The sequence below is a fragment of the Protopterus annectens genome, chromosome 7.part0 (genome assembly GCF_019279795.1).
Source record: "Protopterus annectens isolate FY-2018-M chromosome 7.part0, PAN1.0, whole genome shotgun sequence".
Classification (NCBI taxonomy): Eukaryota; Metazoa; Chordata; order Ceratodontiformes; family Protopteridae; genus Protopterus; species Protopterus annectens.
In genome coordinates, this window is record NC_056739.1 from 901,471,602 (window position 1) to 901,489,481 (window position 17,880).

Below are 17,880 nucleotides of genomic sequence, written 5' to 3' on the forward strand. Positions count from 1 at the left end.
ATTCCCTGTAAATATAAATATATATATATATAAAATCTGATGTTCGGGGGTTCGGTTTATTGAAATTTCAGTGTTCTCGTCTCTGGAATCTGCAATTTGGTTAAGTGTAAATTCAGTCTACCGAAGTACATCCATTTTATATATATATATATATATATATATATATATATATATATATATATATATGTATATATATATATATATATATATATATCTATCTATATCTATAAAATCTGCAATTTGTTTAAGTGTAAATTCAATCTACCGAAATATACCCATTTTTGATATATATATATATATACATACACACACACACACACACACACATATATATATATATATATATATATATATATACATATGTGTGTGTATGCATGTGTGTAAAATGCTTTTTATATGTGTGTGCGTATCTGTGTGTGTATATTTATATACATAACCTATACAAAATTTTGAACAGTAAAGTAAGGATTAAAGCCTGCTTCTGGAAAAGTACAGTACACATGTAGTTTCTAAAATATATTGACAGCTATAGCTGGGGCACACTGGAGAACTCCTCAGTAAGAACATTTGGCAATATCACAAAAAACATTGCAATGGTACATACCTGAGTTACTGCAGATGGGATACTATTCAAAGTCACAGGTTTAGGGTATGATTCTCTGAAGCTTTCTGGTGTAATAAGGTGGTTGACAGTTGATGGGAAGGTAGGTGCTATTGACAATTTGTTGAATGGATTTTGTTGCAGTTGCCCCTGTTGCTGTGTTAATTTTATTTTTTGAAGAAAATCCTGGTCAGGAAGGCTTGTAACAGAGTGAATTCTTGTGCTACTAACAGTAAGGGGTGTGAAGAATTGGCTACTTCCACTGACTGGAATCGGTGCACAACAAGTCTGCACTTCAGCAGGCTGACTTGTAAGAGGAGACATCCGCTTAGTCACTTGCTGCACTGTAATCATGCCAGCATTAGTAGCAGTGCTTGTACTGGCAAACACTGGTGTATGATGAAGTTCACAGGATGATGCAGCACTAAAAGTGGGGCTTGAACACATGTAGTTCGGAGAAGTTTTCAAATCAGACTGCGCAACTGATGCTTGAGGAATTAATATCTGTGTTAAACTTTCATGCTGGTCCAAACTACTGCTAGGAATGTTTCTTGGACTATCACATTTTCCTACTGACTCATGAACAGCCGAAGATTGCTCATATGTGAAAGGTGTGACTTGATTGCTATGGTCTCTAAAACAGTCTTGGTGTACTTTTTCTGTGACTTCCAGTTTAGAATATGCCACTGGACTCCTATGATTCTTATTCAAGGAGGCTCCAAACAGCTCTTCCACGGTCAAGTGCTTAGGTCCCGAATTTACCTGCTGTATATAAATAAATGAATGAATGAATGAATAAATACATACAACAAATGAATTAATGAATAAACCTTGTTCAACCAACATGAAACCAAATCAGAAACAAACGCATGCAATTACAGAAATCCAACATGGTCAGGTATTCTTATGCAGAATGGAAAACTTGAAGTCATCTCTGTGATGTCTCACAGGGCTGTTCTTAAATTCTAAAGCCATCTTTACATGTCTCCTGGCTCACACACAGAATATACAAGGGCAATAGTTGTGCAACATCCCTAGGATCTCAACTGTTGATTTCCACAAATGAAAGGGCATCGCATTTCTACAAAAACAATACTAAAGTTACAAATGAGATTTACTTACACAGATCCTGCTGACATGACACAGAAGTTGGAACATCCCAAGTAAGAGGGACTGAGTGAAGGAACAATGCACCCAACTGACAATGGTGCTCTTGAAAAACCAAAACACAGAACACTCACCAACCTGTTGTATCTATCTTTGAAGGTACCTCAGCAAGGGAATGAAACTAGGGTACAAAATCCCAAGCAATAATTAAAATACCGCTAAGCACATAGGAGCCCAAAAAGGGAGACCTCTGAACGAAATGCTTGGAAGAATAGCCCTCCAAAAGTATTTTACTCCTGAAGCATAGATTCAGTTTACACTGACTGGTAAATAAAAGTAATGACTATCACATGAGCACAGCACAGATGTCCACTTTTGATGCATTCTAGAACATGCAATACAGGCAGCCACTACCACCTCTCCACTATGGATGATGTCACTATACTTGTTAAGAACCTATGACCTTTTAATAGCAACACAATGCATTTGGCTTTGACAATAAAAAGGGACAGAATCTGGTAACTGCACATCATCTCTGCAGAGAATACTTTAGAAATGCTAATTTACCTTCCTATGCTGATGGTCACCCCCCCCGCCCAAGTGGAAAAAAACAAACCAATTATTTGTTTCTATGGTACTGAGGATGTGTTCCTTTCTCTTTTCAATACTGAAAAAAATGGAATGGATGAGTAAAGTACAGTTGTGTACACTTACCATAAATGTAGATGTTAGAGTGTATTCACTGTTGGCAGTCATTACATTTGGGTTATCCTGCTGGCAGGTTGCCCTCAGTCGGCCTGAATTCCAAAGTCTTGGGTCCTGCGTCGGTTGCTGTCACCTCTTCCCTGACGTCAGGTCATCAGGGGTATAAAAGATGCAGCCGACGTCATTTTAACCAGTTTCTTGCCCCAGATGTCAGGTGCCCCCAAAAGGGTAGGCTAAAATTATGTAAATAAAACGTACATGCACCAAAATAAGCTTTACCTTCATCTATAAGCAAATACACCACCCGATAAGTTCCAGCAAAAATAAGGGGGATGGCGGGGGGGGGGGGGTAGCCTGGACTGCAACAGTGAATACACTCTAACATCTATATTTATGGTAAGTGTACACAACTGTACTATGTTCTTCGTGTTTCACTGTTGCAGTCATTACACTTGGGTTGAGTCCCAAAGCTATGGTTGGAGGGCTGGAGCTAAACAGCATTAGGAGCAGCTATGAGGCCCTGCAGAACTGCAGTGGCAAAGCCTGCCCTGGGTTTAGAGTAAAGAGGCAGATTGTAATGTTTTGTAAAGGTATGCACTGAACTCCAAGTAGCAGCCTCTAAAATGTGTTTGGTTGGTACTCCCCTGAGAAAGGCTGCAGAAGTGGCTACAGCTCTGGTTGAATGTGGCCTAATGCCCTTAGACATTGGTTTGCCATGCTGTGAGTAGCAGAATCGAATGCAGTGACCTATCCATTTTGAAATAGTCTGCTTGGAGATAGCCTTTCCTTGTGATGCTGTGGCATATGCCACTAGTAATTGTTCTGTCTTTCTGAAAACTTTAGTTTTCTCCAAGTAGAATCTAAGTTGTTTGTGTACATCCAAAGATTGCAGAATTTTTTTTCCCCCTTGTTCTGTGGATTTGGATAAAAAGTTGGCAAATGAATTGTTTGGTTAAGGGCTACACTGGATACCACCTTAGGCATAAATGTAGGGTTTGCTCTCAGATAGACCCTGTCTAGATAAAAAAATGAAAAAGGGTTCCACAGCCATGAGAGCCTGTAGCTCTGAAACTTGTCTTGCAAAAGTTATTGCTAGGAGCAGAGCTGATTTCCAAGATAAGAACTTTATATCCGCAGTAGCAGCTGGCTCAAAAGGAGGTAAGGTGAGTTTTTCCAAGACATAATTGAGGTCCCATGTAGGTATTGGCGTTCTCCATGGAGGCCTTAAGTTTTTGGCTCCTCTGAGGTACTGTCTTAATAAAGGATGAGAAAAGAGTGGTGGCTCTGTATTGTAATGAGCCGAAATGGCAGTGGCATGGATTTTAACTGATGAAAAAGATAGGCCTTTGTCCAGCATCTCAGTTAAGTATTGTAAAATCTGAGGAATATTTGGAACAGCTGTATCTGTTCCTTGAGCTTGGTTCCAAGCGCAAAATCTTTTCCATTTCCCAGCATAGGATTTTCTAGTACTAGGCCTTCTGGCTTCTAAAATGACATCCATCACAGCTTTACTGAGAGGTGTGGTTTGTATTGCTACATTATGCGCCATGCTGCCAGGTTTAAGGTCCTGAGTTGGCTGTGCAGAATCTGATTGTTTTGCTGGGACAGTAGATGAGGCATTTGAGATAAGGTCCAGGCTGGGCATTGGGACAAGTTCCTTAAGATCGGATACCAGTAATGGTGTGGCCAGTCTGGGGCAATCAGAAACATTTTTGGTTTCTCCTGCCTGACCTTTAGGAGTACCTTGGGGAGGAGAGGCAGTGGAGGAAAGGCATATACTGATAGGTTTGTCCAGTTGAAAGATAAGGCGTCCACTTTCCAAGCTTGTCTGTGATAAGTCCTTGTGCAGAATCTTTTTAGTTGATTGCTTTGAGGGGAGGCAAATAGATCCATGTCCGGGCGCCCCCCATTTCTTTGTTATCATGCTGACGACTTGTGGATCCAGGTGCTAATCGTGGGGCTCCATGAGGTTTCTGCTTAGTTAGTCTGCCAGAGTATTGTCCTTTCCTGGCAGGAATTGTGCCTGCAGATGAACTTGGTAAGTCAATGCTGTGTCCCATAAAGCCATGGCTTGTCTGCACAGGGGATAAGAATGAGTGCCCCCCTGCTTTTTTATGTACCACATGACCGTGGTGTTGTCTGTCTTTATCAGTAGTTGTCCCGGATGAAGTAGGTCCTTGAAGGCTGTCAGGGCATTTTGAACAGCTAACATCTCTTTTTGATTGATATGTAGATGCTTTTGGTTTGAAGACCAGGTGCCCTGAATGCCTCATGCTGCCATGTGTGCCCCCCAAGGCACAATCTGAAGCATCTGTCGTTAGGCTCTGCCTGGCTGGGGGTGGTGAGAATGGCTGTCCCTTGTTTTGGTGACAAGCCTTTGTCCACCATCGAAATTCCTGTTGCAGGCAGGGAATTAGAGTAATCATTGTTTCCAGACTGTGGCAATGTGTCCAGACACTTTTTAGGTACCATTGAATTTTCCCCATATGCAGTCTTGCATATGAAATTAGTAAGATGCAGGATGCCATGAAGCCCAAAGCCTGCAGAATTTTTCTTGCAGATAACTGGGCCTTTGTTGCCATTTCCTTGAAATAGGTAGTCAGTTGTCTGTTTGTCTGGAGTGAGATAAGCCCTCTGGGGCAGTTGTATTTATGCTTGCACCCAGGAATATTATCTCTTGAGAGGGTACTAGTTTTGATTTCTTTTTGTTGACTGTGTACCCTAGGCATGCTAAAAGTCTTATCACAAACGTCAGATGCTGTAGTAGAATGTCCTTGTTCTCTGCTTGTATGAGGCAGTCGTCCAAGTAGGGATATATTTGTATTCCTCTTTGTCTGCAGTAAGCAATTACTGGTGCCAGGCACTTTGTGAAGACCGTGGGCACAGGAGATAAGCCAAAGGGCAGTGCAGGAAATTGGTAATGCTTTGAGCCAGCCTTGAATCTGAGGTATCTTCTGCATGATTGTCTGATTGGGACATGCAGGTATGCCTCTTTTAGGTCTAAAGTAGCGAGCCAAGCTTTGCTGCCCAGCATGGGCGGAAGCTGTTGTAAGGTCAACATCTTGAATTTTGGTATATCCAGAAAAGTGTTTAGAATAGATAGGTCCAGTATTGGTCTCCATGCTTTGTCCTTTCTGGGTACCAAGAACAGTCTTGAGTAAAATCCTTGTCCCCGCTGCTCTTGCTGTGGCACTTGTTGAATAGCCCTCATGTCCATGAGAGCTGCAACTTGTTTTTGAGCCTCTGCCCATTGATTTTTTGGCAGGGCTGGCCAACCATTTGCCCTTGGCAGGGTATGGAAATGAAACTTGTAGCCTTGTGACACTATGTCTAGAACCCATTTGTCCTGGGTTATAATGGCCAATTTTGAGAAAAAAGTGCTAGTTTTCCCCCTAAGGGTGCTGCCAGAAGATAAGTGCTTGGTGCAGGCAGGGGGAAGTCAATGGGACTGTTTCCTGTATGATTGTGCTTCGCCTTCTCCACCTTTGGAGGTAGAAGCACTCCACTGCTTAGGCCTGCAGGATCCTTGTGACTGTGATCTGCCTCTAGGGCATCTGGATCTGCCCCTTTGAGGTCTATCTGAGACTGGAAAGGACCAATTCTTTGTAGACCAGTGTCTGCTAAATCTAGGTGGCTGTATCTGTAAAAAAATCCTTGACCGTTTGCATAGATTTAGCTTTATCCTCCATTTTCTTTAACACCTCTTCTGCCTTAACACCAAACAAGGTATCATGTTGTAAAGGAGCATCTAATAATTTTGCTTTAACATGGTCAGGCAGAACCCGTAACAGTGGCCCTGCAGGAGGCCTCCAGAGAATCAAATCCACATTGCAAAGTATGCTTTCCAACTTGTTCAGCTGCATGCAATAAATCTTGCATTTCTTTGTTTTCTGCAGTCAGAATTTGCCATTATTTTCTGTTTAAGCAGTGTCATGATATATTGCTGATATTTGAGCATATGAAATTGGCGATTTAAGGCCCTTATAGCCAAAGTAGCAGATGTGTAAATCTTTTTTCCTCATCTATCCAGTGCCCTAGAATCCCTGTCAGAGGGGGTAGGGTTTTTGCAGTAGAAGCCTTGACCCCTTTGGGACCTGTCAGAGGGGGTAGGGTTTTTGCAGTAGAAGCCTTGACCCCTTTGGGACCCTGAGAAATAGTTTCTGGGTCTGCAGTAGGGGTTTTGAAAAGGAATTTATGAGAGTCAGGGACCCTGTAGTATCTGTCCGGCTTAACAGGAGCTGGAGGTAAAGACTCAGGGGTCAGACTGGACTCCAAGAACACATCATCTACAATGTCCAACACAGGTGGAATAGCTAGAGGCCTGTGTTGAGGTAGTAAAAGGAATTCTCAGAGCCTTTTCGTAGATTCTGAAAAATCTTGGCTCTCCCAGTGGAAGTGCTCCCTCACAGTATGCAAGGTTTCCCCAAAAGAGTAGTCCTCTGGAGGAGAAGCTGAAGGAACTGATTCTTCAGCATCAGAATCCTCATAGGGGGGGGAAGAGAATATTCCTGATCAGAAGAGGAATCAGAAGAAATGGAAACCTAATCTGAAGATTCATAATCTCTCTTTTGCCTAGGCCTCTTATCAAGAGGGGGATGGGAACCCCTGATCAAGGTAATAAAGTCTTCGGCCATTTTGAACCTCTGTTATTTGGGCATGGAGGCCTGTCCTTGTGGCTGGTAAACTTGTTTCTTTGCCTTTAAAGGTGTTTTAGTCTTTGTCTTTTAAGTCTGTTTTATATATAATTGTTTAGGTCTGAATACACCCTCAGAAGTCGATGCCTGCTCAGCGGCTCCGGACCCATCTGAGGGAATAATCTCCGAGGATCTAATACCTTGAGTTTCCAGCGGCCTGTCCGACTCCACGTGGGAGTCGGTAGCGGCCTGCGACTCTAAAGTAGTGGGCGCCAGGGGCTGCGAAAGCGCCTCACTGAGAACCAGCGACTTGCTTAGGAGAAGCTTCATCGTCGGTTTTGGACCTCGGTTGCCTGTCTTTTTCTTTGTGTTTTTTGTGAACTCCGGTAGTCGGATGGCTATCTGACGACATTGTATAATTAAATCTTCGCCCAAAATAGCTTAATGCAAAATCGTACCGACGTTTAATAGTGCTTTGGTTAAATCTAGCACAAAACCGACAACTAGCAACGTCGTGGTCAGGGCCTAGGAAAGGAATACAGTAAGAATGAAAGTCCTTATGAGGTATTTGCCTCCCACAAGAAATACAATTATTAACTTTTTCTGACATCGGTCTGAAGCAAGAAAAAAAGTTTCCCCAATGGGGTACTTAGCTTTTAATGAAGACTTCGGATCTGAAACTCGAACACGAAAATCTTAGGAGTCGGCCGACTGGCACTTGCGTACTGCTTCTGCTTCGGGCACCGCACGGCAAGAAAGACTGAATAAAATGGCTTCGGCTGCATCTTTTATACCCCTGACAACCTGACGTCAGGGAAGAGGTGACAGCAACCGACGCAGGACCCATGACTTTGGAATTCAGGCCGACTGAGGGCAACCTGCCAGCAGGATAACCCAAATGTGATGACTGCAACAGTGAAATATGAAGAACATCAGCTCAAACCACCTTCTAGAATAAATGAGGATGACAGTCAATATGAAAGATGAAACAGAGCTCTTTGTTTATAAAGAACCTGAAGCTAAGATCTAATACATAGAGATAACTGCCAACAAGGACAGCATCCTTCATAAGAGACCTATCAGATTTGTGAAGCAACTAGTTCAAAAGGGTAGAAAGGACAGTACATTAAAGTTAAAGTCCTAAGGAGGGCAGAGATTTTGCAGAACAAGCAGACAATGAAGTCCCTCAAAATACATTCCACCTGTCTAAGATCAGTCACACTAAAAGATCACAAAAATTAAGTTGACACCAGCAAATGTATAATTCAAGCAAAAACAAAGCATTTCTGAAGGGGTACAGTCTCTCCAAAACCACCCACAACACTGCTTCTCCAAGTGTGTGTGTGTGTGTGTGTGGGGGGGATTCATACTCAATGCTGACAGATCATGACATGGCCAAGCCACAATATGCAACTTAAAAAGGAATTCAATTAGAGAATGTGCTAAATCCCAGTCTGAAAAGATGCAGATGTAAAAGATTGTGACACTGTGTAACGGTAGATGTGCGCTCTGAGATAGTGGAAAAACGACAAGACTAAAATGGATTAGAATGATAAAATAAATGGATTATATTTGTGTGTGTGATAGCAGGAGACAATTAACCTATCTTCAAATGCATCAGATATTCTACATCCTCATCCTTCCATTTCCTCATTTATTCCAGAATTATTCACAGTCCTTTCTGCTAAGCACTTGTAAGTATCCATGGAGTACATAGCCCCCACATTCCCATCCTTCCTGTTGAAGATGCTTACCTCTGATCTTACCAACATACTGTTAAACACCGATGTGATGTCCCCATCTACTATGGTGTCTTGTCAGAAGACATTCAGCTCCGTTAAAACAAATCCTTTTCCTTCCACATTATCCTTTTTGTGACTTTCTTCTAGACTCCTTTCAACAGTCTGATGTCCCATTCTCCTCGTATGGCTCGCAGAACTACAGGAAGTGCTCAGTATGCAGCCTGTCCAGTACTCGGAATAGAAGTAGAACTGCTTCAACTCTGGAGTAACATCCTATGATGATATACATCTGTCACAAAGTTCGCTGCTTCTACTGGTCTAATCCAGGAGTGATAAACAGCCCAAGATACTTTTTTCAGCTCCATCACCATTGGTTCCACTCCTCCAATTAAAAGCTTACACAAAAAGCTGTTCAGGCCCAAGTGTACTACTTGCATCATGTCTGCAATTAACCCCCACCTACCACCTTTTTGGCTACTTGTTGGCCTCAAAATTCCCCCAGACAGGAGACACAATCCTGGAGATTAGACAAATAAAAAGAAGTCATCTCCCAGCCCATATGAAGAACCTTTTCCACCTGGCCATGCCCTCTGTCCATCTCCAAGACCTCAGAGCTCACTCTAGGGAGATCCAATGGCTGAAAAGATAAATAAAGCAGCTCTGCTTTAATGTGGAGGTGGTCATCATAATACAGAAGGAAACAGCCCAGTGCTCAGTTTGGAATAATCTCAAGCCAGGCCAAACTCAAATCCTAGAAACATTTCTGGCAAGCACACAGCAACAAGAATCAGCCCTGGACCTTGTGGACTCTTCTCAGCTTTACTGAGTTCATATCTACCACCAACTCTTCCATGCCCTATTTGCTGCAGGGTCAGAACCTGGGAAGTAATACATTTTCCTGGATGCCAAACAAGCTGCCCTCCAAAGTGCTCCATCTCTACAAGGTGTCATAAGCAAAAGCCTTGAAAGAGAGGAGTTTGAACTGACATCAAAATGTCTACAAGGATATCATATTCATCCATCACCCCAAATATGAGCAGCAAACAAATTGATACACTTGTTAGTGACTCGCTACCATATATGGCTCAGTCTCTAAAGTCTGAAGGTCAAGAAATACAGTCCACAGATCAAGGTAGCTAGCTTTCCATAGACTTTCTGCATCCTACAGTGAACTACAGCATAGTGCTATAGTATCGCTAATCTTACATCCCTGTATACACTACAGTCTGGATTTGTAAAAGGCAAATCATGTCAGCTCAACCAGGATTAGTTTTTTGAACGTGTTACTGAGACCATGGACAAGGGGAATATAGTCCGCACTGCTTTTCTAGACCTTGGCAAGGCTGTTAATCCTAGCATGGGGAGACAGTGTTACTGACTAACTCAAACTCAACATTAACCCATACAAAGTTTGCTGAATTGGTAAAACCAGACAGAACCCATACTGTTAAGGTGAGGGTTATTTGCTCTAGGAAGAAAAATGTCACTAGTGGTGCCCTTGCAGCTCTGTCTTGGGTCAAGCTCCTCTTTGGTATATATCTATGTGGGTTTGCTATCAATCTTGAAAATCAATCTCAAGACCATAATATTGAAAGACCGAAACACTGAGAACCACAATATAGAACTCATTGACTTGTCTGCTTCAGGACCCATGTTAGTGCTCACTTCTTGTAGTGCACTGGTGGTGGTGGGGAGTTGACATTTGAGAGTTTTTTAGCACTGTGTTTTTCAGCATTTTGGTCTTTCAATAATACGGTCTCAGGATTTTAGTTTTCAAGATTGTGTGGTTCAAGACTGTTATAGTAAACCATTTCTGTAACATACAAGTCTACATCAAGGGTTTATGGCTAACCAAGCTTGCTGACTACTGAAAACTGGGGAGTGTTATCAAATCCCATTCTGATACTCAAGTTCTCTAGGGAGTGCTGGACCAAATACTTAGCTTGTAATATAGGCAATACTCCACTTAAATCTGGCTCTGTCATCAGGAACTTACTGGAAAGGCTCACCCAGACTCTGCTGCAGTTTACTGTGAGGGAAAGGGTGGCTTGTTTTTTATTTGTTGTATTCTGTATTGCTTTATTGCCCTTTTCTATTTTGCATAGTGTGATTTGTTTTCTTCACACTGTGTTTTACTTGTATTCTGCTTTTAACTGCATATTATAACTTGAAAAGACACTACAGCTCTCTCTCTCTCTTGCGAGTCGGACAGAAATTAGAACAGGTCAATTAAGTAGTCACATATAAGTTAAAAGAGGTCAGTTAAAGTTAATCATCTGTGAACTGAAGGGGTGGAGCTAGGAAATAAACCTTTTATTTAAGGGGTAAAATAAAGCAGTTTAGAGCTTTACAGGAAAGGCTCACCCAGACTGTGCTGCAGTTTGCTGTGAGGGAAAGTTTTTTTTTTTGTTGCACTCTGTATTGCTTTACTGCCTGTTTCTATTTTGTATACTGTGATTTGTTTTCTTTACACTGTGTTTTACTTGTATTCTGCTTTTAACTGCATATTAAAACTTGAAGACACCACAGCTCTGTCTATTGTGAGTCAGACAGAAATAAAATGTTTCCCACCCGGTTACTGTTGTGTCTTAAACACCACTGTCTTTCTAGTTGCCTACCTCTTATATTAATTTTACCATACATTTCATTTCCTCTCTACTTTTACTGGTTGGTGTGAGTAAGCACAAAATTATTTTGTGAAATCACTCCCCTTCAACTATTTAAATTTATTGGCCATCCTACTGTATTCCATAGTACCGGAATAAAAAAGTGACCACCCGCTTTCAATCTATCTTGCTGTTTTAAAAATAGTGGCTCTCCACTAACTTTTTAGACAGGTAAAAAGTTACTACTTTCACATACAACTCATCTAGTGCACTCTGCAGTGTTTAGGATAAACCATTTAGTTTTTTCATCTTACCTTTAATCATCTACTGCAAGACCACCAGTTACTGGAGAGCCCACATTCTGCCTCTCAGTAGTCATCTTGGGATTAGTGCTTCTGTTTTCTAGTGGTGAGAGAAAGAGTGCAGTTACATTTTGTCCTGGAGACTGCTGATCACCAGAAAGCTTAATAACTGCTTTACAGGTGACAGCTTGGAATCTGTGCTTATATTCTGATCCTAGTGAGAAAAGGAGCAGAGTGCATTGATTCCTGACTCTTTCTGGTTGGAGACCGAGTGCCTGTGCTTAACGTATGCAAATGGTCTGGTTGCTATTCGAGGCATCTACCAGAAAAAGGCTACAAAGCCTGCAGACCCTTGCAACATCTGGAACAAGACTGTGGATCACCAAACAAGCTGTGGCCTGCTTCTCTTATTGGGATTGGTGCTAATAGTTTGCTTCTGGTGAGAGAAGAAGCAAAGGAGTATTGTATCCCAACAGAGTGAAGCTGTGCTGAAACCAGCTTTAGTAGTAGCCAGGCAATAGCAATTCATGCGACTCCCTTCTTTTCATCATTCTTGACAAGCTAAATCTTTATTTTCAGAAGTACTCCTTCATTTCTTCCTAACTTTAGAATATCTGCCTAAATACTTCATCCTTAAATTTTCAGGGTCTACGTATTAGTTTCCCTTCAAGTGTTTGGCAGTGCTCTGTACAGACTCGGACACTTAGAGTGACATTTTTCCTGTAAAAGGCTTCAGTACTTTATATTGAGCTCATATCCCGGCATGTCTAAAGTTGAGTTCCCTGTGCTTTCTCCTGACAACCTGGTGAACTTGGCATCCTAAGGCAATGTAGCAACTGCCTCATGTATACAGACAACCCTCTCCTCTTACCTCCTAACACTATGACTTATGAGAGATGCACATATATAGCCAAATTGGAAGCCTCCAGCCAAGACTGGATTAGCCAGTCAAGAGAAGGCCAACACCTGCACCACACCACATTCAACACATAGCCCTCAAGAACTTACACCACCACAACCCTTACATAGTAACACAAAACACACACCTACTTTCATGGAGGCTCTCAATAAAAATCTGCCCAAACAGAGACCTTTGAGGCAGAAACGCAAACAACCACCACATCCCAGCACAAACCATGAGACACACAGCTCAAAAACAGTGTGCCACTCAACCAAAGCCCATAAGGCAAAACAACTTACCCAATACACTAGTCATATGTGACTCAATAGTAAGGCACACTGATGTTTCACTAGGTTGAATAAGGAGAAAGTTACAGTCAGCTGCCTGCTGGGTGCCAGGATCCGCCACATAACGCACACACGTAGGTCACTCCACAACAGGTACAAATAGGACTCTGTCATTGTTCATGTTGGTGTGAATGACCCGAGACGTACCTCCCTGGACTACATGAAGAGAAACATACAGGAGCTCTCAGATCTTGTAGCCCAGGCAGGTATGACCCTAGCTCTGAGTAGCATCCTACAGTCACCCAGAATAATACCACAGTACAAGCAGAAAATGATCGACTTCAACAACTGGCTAAGTTTCTGGTGTCATTCTAAGGGGATCCAGTATCTGTCTGCCTGGGATGACATGATCGACAGACCTCAATGCTTCATCAGAGATGGCCTGCACCTGTCACCCCAGGGATTCCGGATAATGGCCAAGGCTCTTGCCACCCCTATAGCCCCTTTTTTAGGCACTGTCATGAAGACCAACTTACCACCATAACAGCTACAAGCAAACGAAACCTAAGGGTTATGCTACTGAACATTAGAAGTCTAAATCTCAAAATGCACCTGCTCGAAGCACTCCTTAAAACGGAGAACATAGACATCTGTGCAGTGACAGAGACCTGGCTCAAGGCTCCTGACAGCACCCCAGCATTACAAGGCTATAATTCATACCACACCTTTCGGCCCCTAAACCTGGACTGAAGCACTAAAGGAGGTGGTGTCTCCATATTCATAAAGGATATGCACACCTCCAGACTAGTAGCCCAACATAACCCATCAGAGATGCTTCAGGTACAACTAACACTGGATATAAAACTGCAATCCAGATTGTAGCCTGCTATAGATCCCCCACCATGTCCCAAGACTCCCACTTACACATTCCTAAACACACTGGAAAATATTAGAGTACAGCCCAATACCTTTATACTGGGAGACTAACTACTACTCCATTAACTGGGAAAATTACTCATGTACCAACATACTTGCTCAATGTTTTCTGGAATTCATTAATTCCAATGCCATGGACCAACTCATTCTTAACCCCACCACGGGTTGAAACATCCTTGACATGGTCATTACTAACATGGGTGACCATTACTCTACACCAGTAATCAACTCCTCCCTGGTCAGATCAGACCACAAGCGAATCTCTATGGATATCCACACGCCCCCCCCTCATCCCCCCCCCCCCAAAGGAAACCACCATAAACTTCTCCAAAGCCAATTTTGGGCTTCTAAAAACAGAGATGGCTAGCTTCACTACACCCATGCAAATGGAAAATAGGTGCACGACTGCTGAATCATACACTAATGCACTGTATGAGCACATACACAAGTGCATGGAACGGGCCATACCAAAACAGAACCGACGTTCTCCTCCAAAAAAAGGAAGCCAATCTGGTGGTCCCCCACCATAAACAAAACTCTACAACAGAAGGAAAAAACTGTTGTAGAAAAGGGTGAATTCCCCCAAGACTGGAAAAACTCGCTTGTTAGCCTCAGCAAAAAAACTGAGATCCATCATCAAATCCTCTAAAGCTAGCTACAAAAACAAAACTGCTGCAGATTCTAAAGACAACCACAAGGCATTCTATAGTTATGTCAATAATCTACATGGCAATACTCAGATCTGCTCCGAGTTACAGCACAATGGCAATACATATACAGAACCAAATGATATTGCCAACATATTGGCAGACAGGTTCAGTGCGAACTTTACCTCCCTTTCATCCCCTAAAGGGCCTATCACAATACCTGAGGAATGTCAAGTCCCTATCATCACAGCTAAACAGGTAAAAAACGCACTGTCCAAAGCCAAGAATACAGCTTCCATGGAACCTGATAATATCCCTGGCTGTGTTCTACATGAATTACAAAGTGAACTGGCACCACACCTGAGTACCCTGTTCAATCACAGCCTCATTTCAGGCTTTGTTCCTACCGAATGTGCACTGCTACGGTCATCCCACTCCACAAAGGGGGAGTGACTACAGACCCTAGGAACTACCGCCCCATTAGTTTGATGAGTCTGATATGCAAGGCTATGGAGCGCATCGTCATGGACCTTATAAGGACATAAGGAATCTCAAAACTCTGGACCCCATACAGTTTGGGTTTGTGAAAGGTAGATCATGCCTGCTAAACCTGATAAACTTCTTCGAGTCTGTCACCAGAGCTGTGGATGAGGGCAAGGTAGCTCTCACAGACTACCTAGATCTTGCCAAGGTCTTCAACACCATCCCTCATTCAGGGATTATAGATAGACTCACTAAACTAGGCATAAACTCCTATGTCATAAGATGGGTTGCCAACTGGCTCACTGATAGAAGCCATACTGTGAAAGTAGTGGAGTCCAGACCTGACTACCGACCAGTTACAAGTTGTGTCCCACAAGGATCGGTCCTAGGTCCTCTCCTGTTTGGCATCTACTTCTCTGAAGTTCAAGCCAACACAAAGGGACTCTGGCCAACCAAGTTCACAGATGATTGCAAACTGGGAGCCATTACTGATTCTCCAACTGATGTAGACATTCTACAAAAAAGCCTCACTGACACCAATGACTGGTGCCAAAACCATGGCCTTAAGCTCAATGCCAAAAAGTGCACTGTCATTCCCTTTGGGAAAAATTCGTTGCCCATGCACTACCACATAGGCGGCAGTCCACTAAACACCGAAGGTGTGATAAGAAACCTGGGAACACAGGTTGACAGCAACGTCTCCTTTGATAACCACATTGCCAGGGTAGTCAGAAAATCCTTCTATGTGGCACATCTCATTACAAAAGGTTTCTCATCCAGGAAGAAAGAGGTCATAATCCCTCTCTACTTGTCCCTCATTAGACCTATTATAGAATACAACCCCCCATTTGGTATGTACCTCATTAGACACCTGCAGCAACTGGAAAGGCCACAAAAATACCTCACTAAGAGTATCTTAGGCCTTAGACACATGCCCTATATGGACAGACTCAAAAAAAATTCCAGCTATACTCTTGTCTCTTATCTCCTACTTAGAGGCGATCTCTGCTTGACCTACAAAGCCATGTCTGACCCAGAGCTGCTAGATATGCTACAACTAAAGAAATCTCAATCCCTCTATGCCACATGCTCCAGGGACCTAAACCTCATTACCACAATAAACACAACATGCTGGAGGGACCTAACCCAGAGACTTCCCATACTCTGGAACAAACTTCACAGTCACGTCAAGCAGAGCATTTCATTGGCCTTCTTTAAGAGAAATCTTGATGAGTGGAAGGGCAATAGGAAGTCCACCCCGGGGATCACTTCAGTGGCCTTGCTTGACAGAGGCACTGGGAATTAACTTTGGGTAGCATAATACCAGGGAATTCTCTTGGGCTAGGCTTATATAGGCTCCAGGGCCATTAGCCTAGTACACACCTATGAACCTACATCTCTGTGGCAGTTAGAAAATCCTTCTACCTTGCACAGTTTATCCTTTGTGTTATCTCCTCAAGGTCCAAAGAAGTTATGAAATTATACTTCACTTCTATTTATCCCCCATTAGGTCCATCATTAAATATAATGCACCCTTCAATATGTACCTCACACCACACACCTAAACCAGCTTGAGACATAACTGTTTCCTCACCAAAACCTCTCAGGTCCCAGTACCCTTAGCTACTCTGACAGGCTGAAAGCTCTGTCCCTCTACTCAATGTCATACAGACTCCTGAGAAGTGCTCTCTGCTTAGCTTCCATGCTATGAATGACCCAGCACAATCTGAATGACTAAGTGGTAAAGCAAACAAGAAGTTATGTACTCACCATAATGTTTGATGTATGTAGTCCATCTCGCCTCACATTCTTACCATTGGGTTTAGAGCCGAACCTCGGCTCCGACTCGGCCCATACTCTAGCACGAAGTCTTCAATTGGCTCGTGGCCAAGAGGTATCCCATGCTGCAACGCGCCTATCCCCGGATCTTGTTTGTTGCAAGCTCTCACACACACACTCACACACTCACACACTCACACACACACACTCACACACACACACACACACACACACACACACACACACACACACACACACACACACACACACACACGCTGAGAGGAAGAACCAACCCAACTAATCAAAAAGGAGTGCTGAAAACAGAGACTACACCTCTAGGTCCTCCAGGAGGGGGTAAGGTGGGTGGGTTAGTAAGAATGTGAGGCGAGACTTCTTGACGTTATGTAGTCCAATCTCGCCTACATTCTTACCCTTGGGACAGTGTCCCTAGCACCTAAACTTTGGGGGGCTCACTGGAAAATTCTCTTGCGCACTGTGGAACCAAAGGAAGATCTGCCTCTAGATATCAGATCTAATTTGTAGTGACTAATAAAGGTGTGAGGCGATGCCCATGTGGCTGCAGCACAAATATCATCCATGGACATCCTAGCCTGAGAAGCAGTAGAGGTAGACATCGATAGTGTAGAATGAGCCTTCACTTTAAAGGGTAATTCCTTGCCATTTGAAGTATAAATGAAGGAAATGCAACTAGAAATCCACCTGTAAAGAGTTACTTTAGAAACTGGAGCCCCAAGTCTATTGTCTGAGAACGAGACAAAGAGTTGATCGGATTTCCTAATATCTTTAGTTCTATGTAAATAAAAACGCAATTGTCTGTGAACATCTAGCTGATGAAACTTAAATTCTGCCTTGTTAGAGAATTCAGGGAAAAATACAGGCAGCTCAATGGACTGGTTGAGGTTGACAACTGAAGCAACCTTAGACATAAAGGAAGGATTAGGTCTTAGAGAAACCCTATCCTTGTGAAATACCAAGTAAATGGGCCGAACCAATAAAGCTTGGAGTTCAGAGACCCGCCTAGCCGAAGTGATGGCTATCAAAAAGACTGTCTTCCAAGACAAAAATTTAATGTTACAAGTTGCTGCGGGCTCAAAAGGAGGCGGGGTAAGCCGTTTTAACACAAAACTGA

The 17,880-nt window shown here is 42.8% G+C and overlaps 1 protein-coding gene across 1 annotated transcript in view; it reads right to left on the reverse strand.

The window, feature by feature from the left end:
- The window catches only part of DCP1A (decapping mRNA 1A), a 1,118,752-nt gene that overhangs the window by 122,699 nt on the left and 978,173 nt on the right, over positions 1-17,880 (reverse strand). Inside the window, exon 6 of the mRNA XM_044077482.1 lies at positions 605-1,366. Within this exon, the coding sequence (XP_043933417.1) occupies positions 605-1,366 (762 nt within the window). The remainder of the gene's footprint in view (positions 1-604; positions 1,367-17,880) is intronic.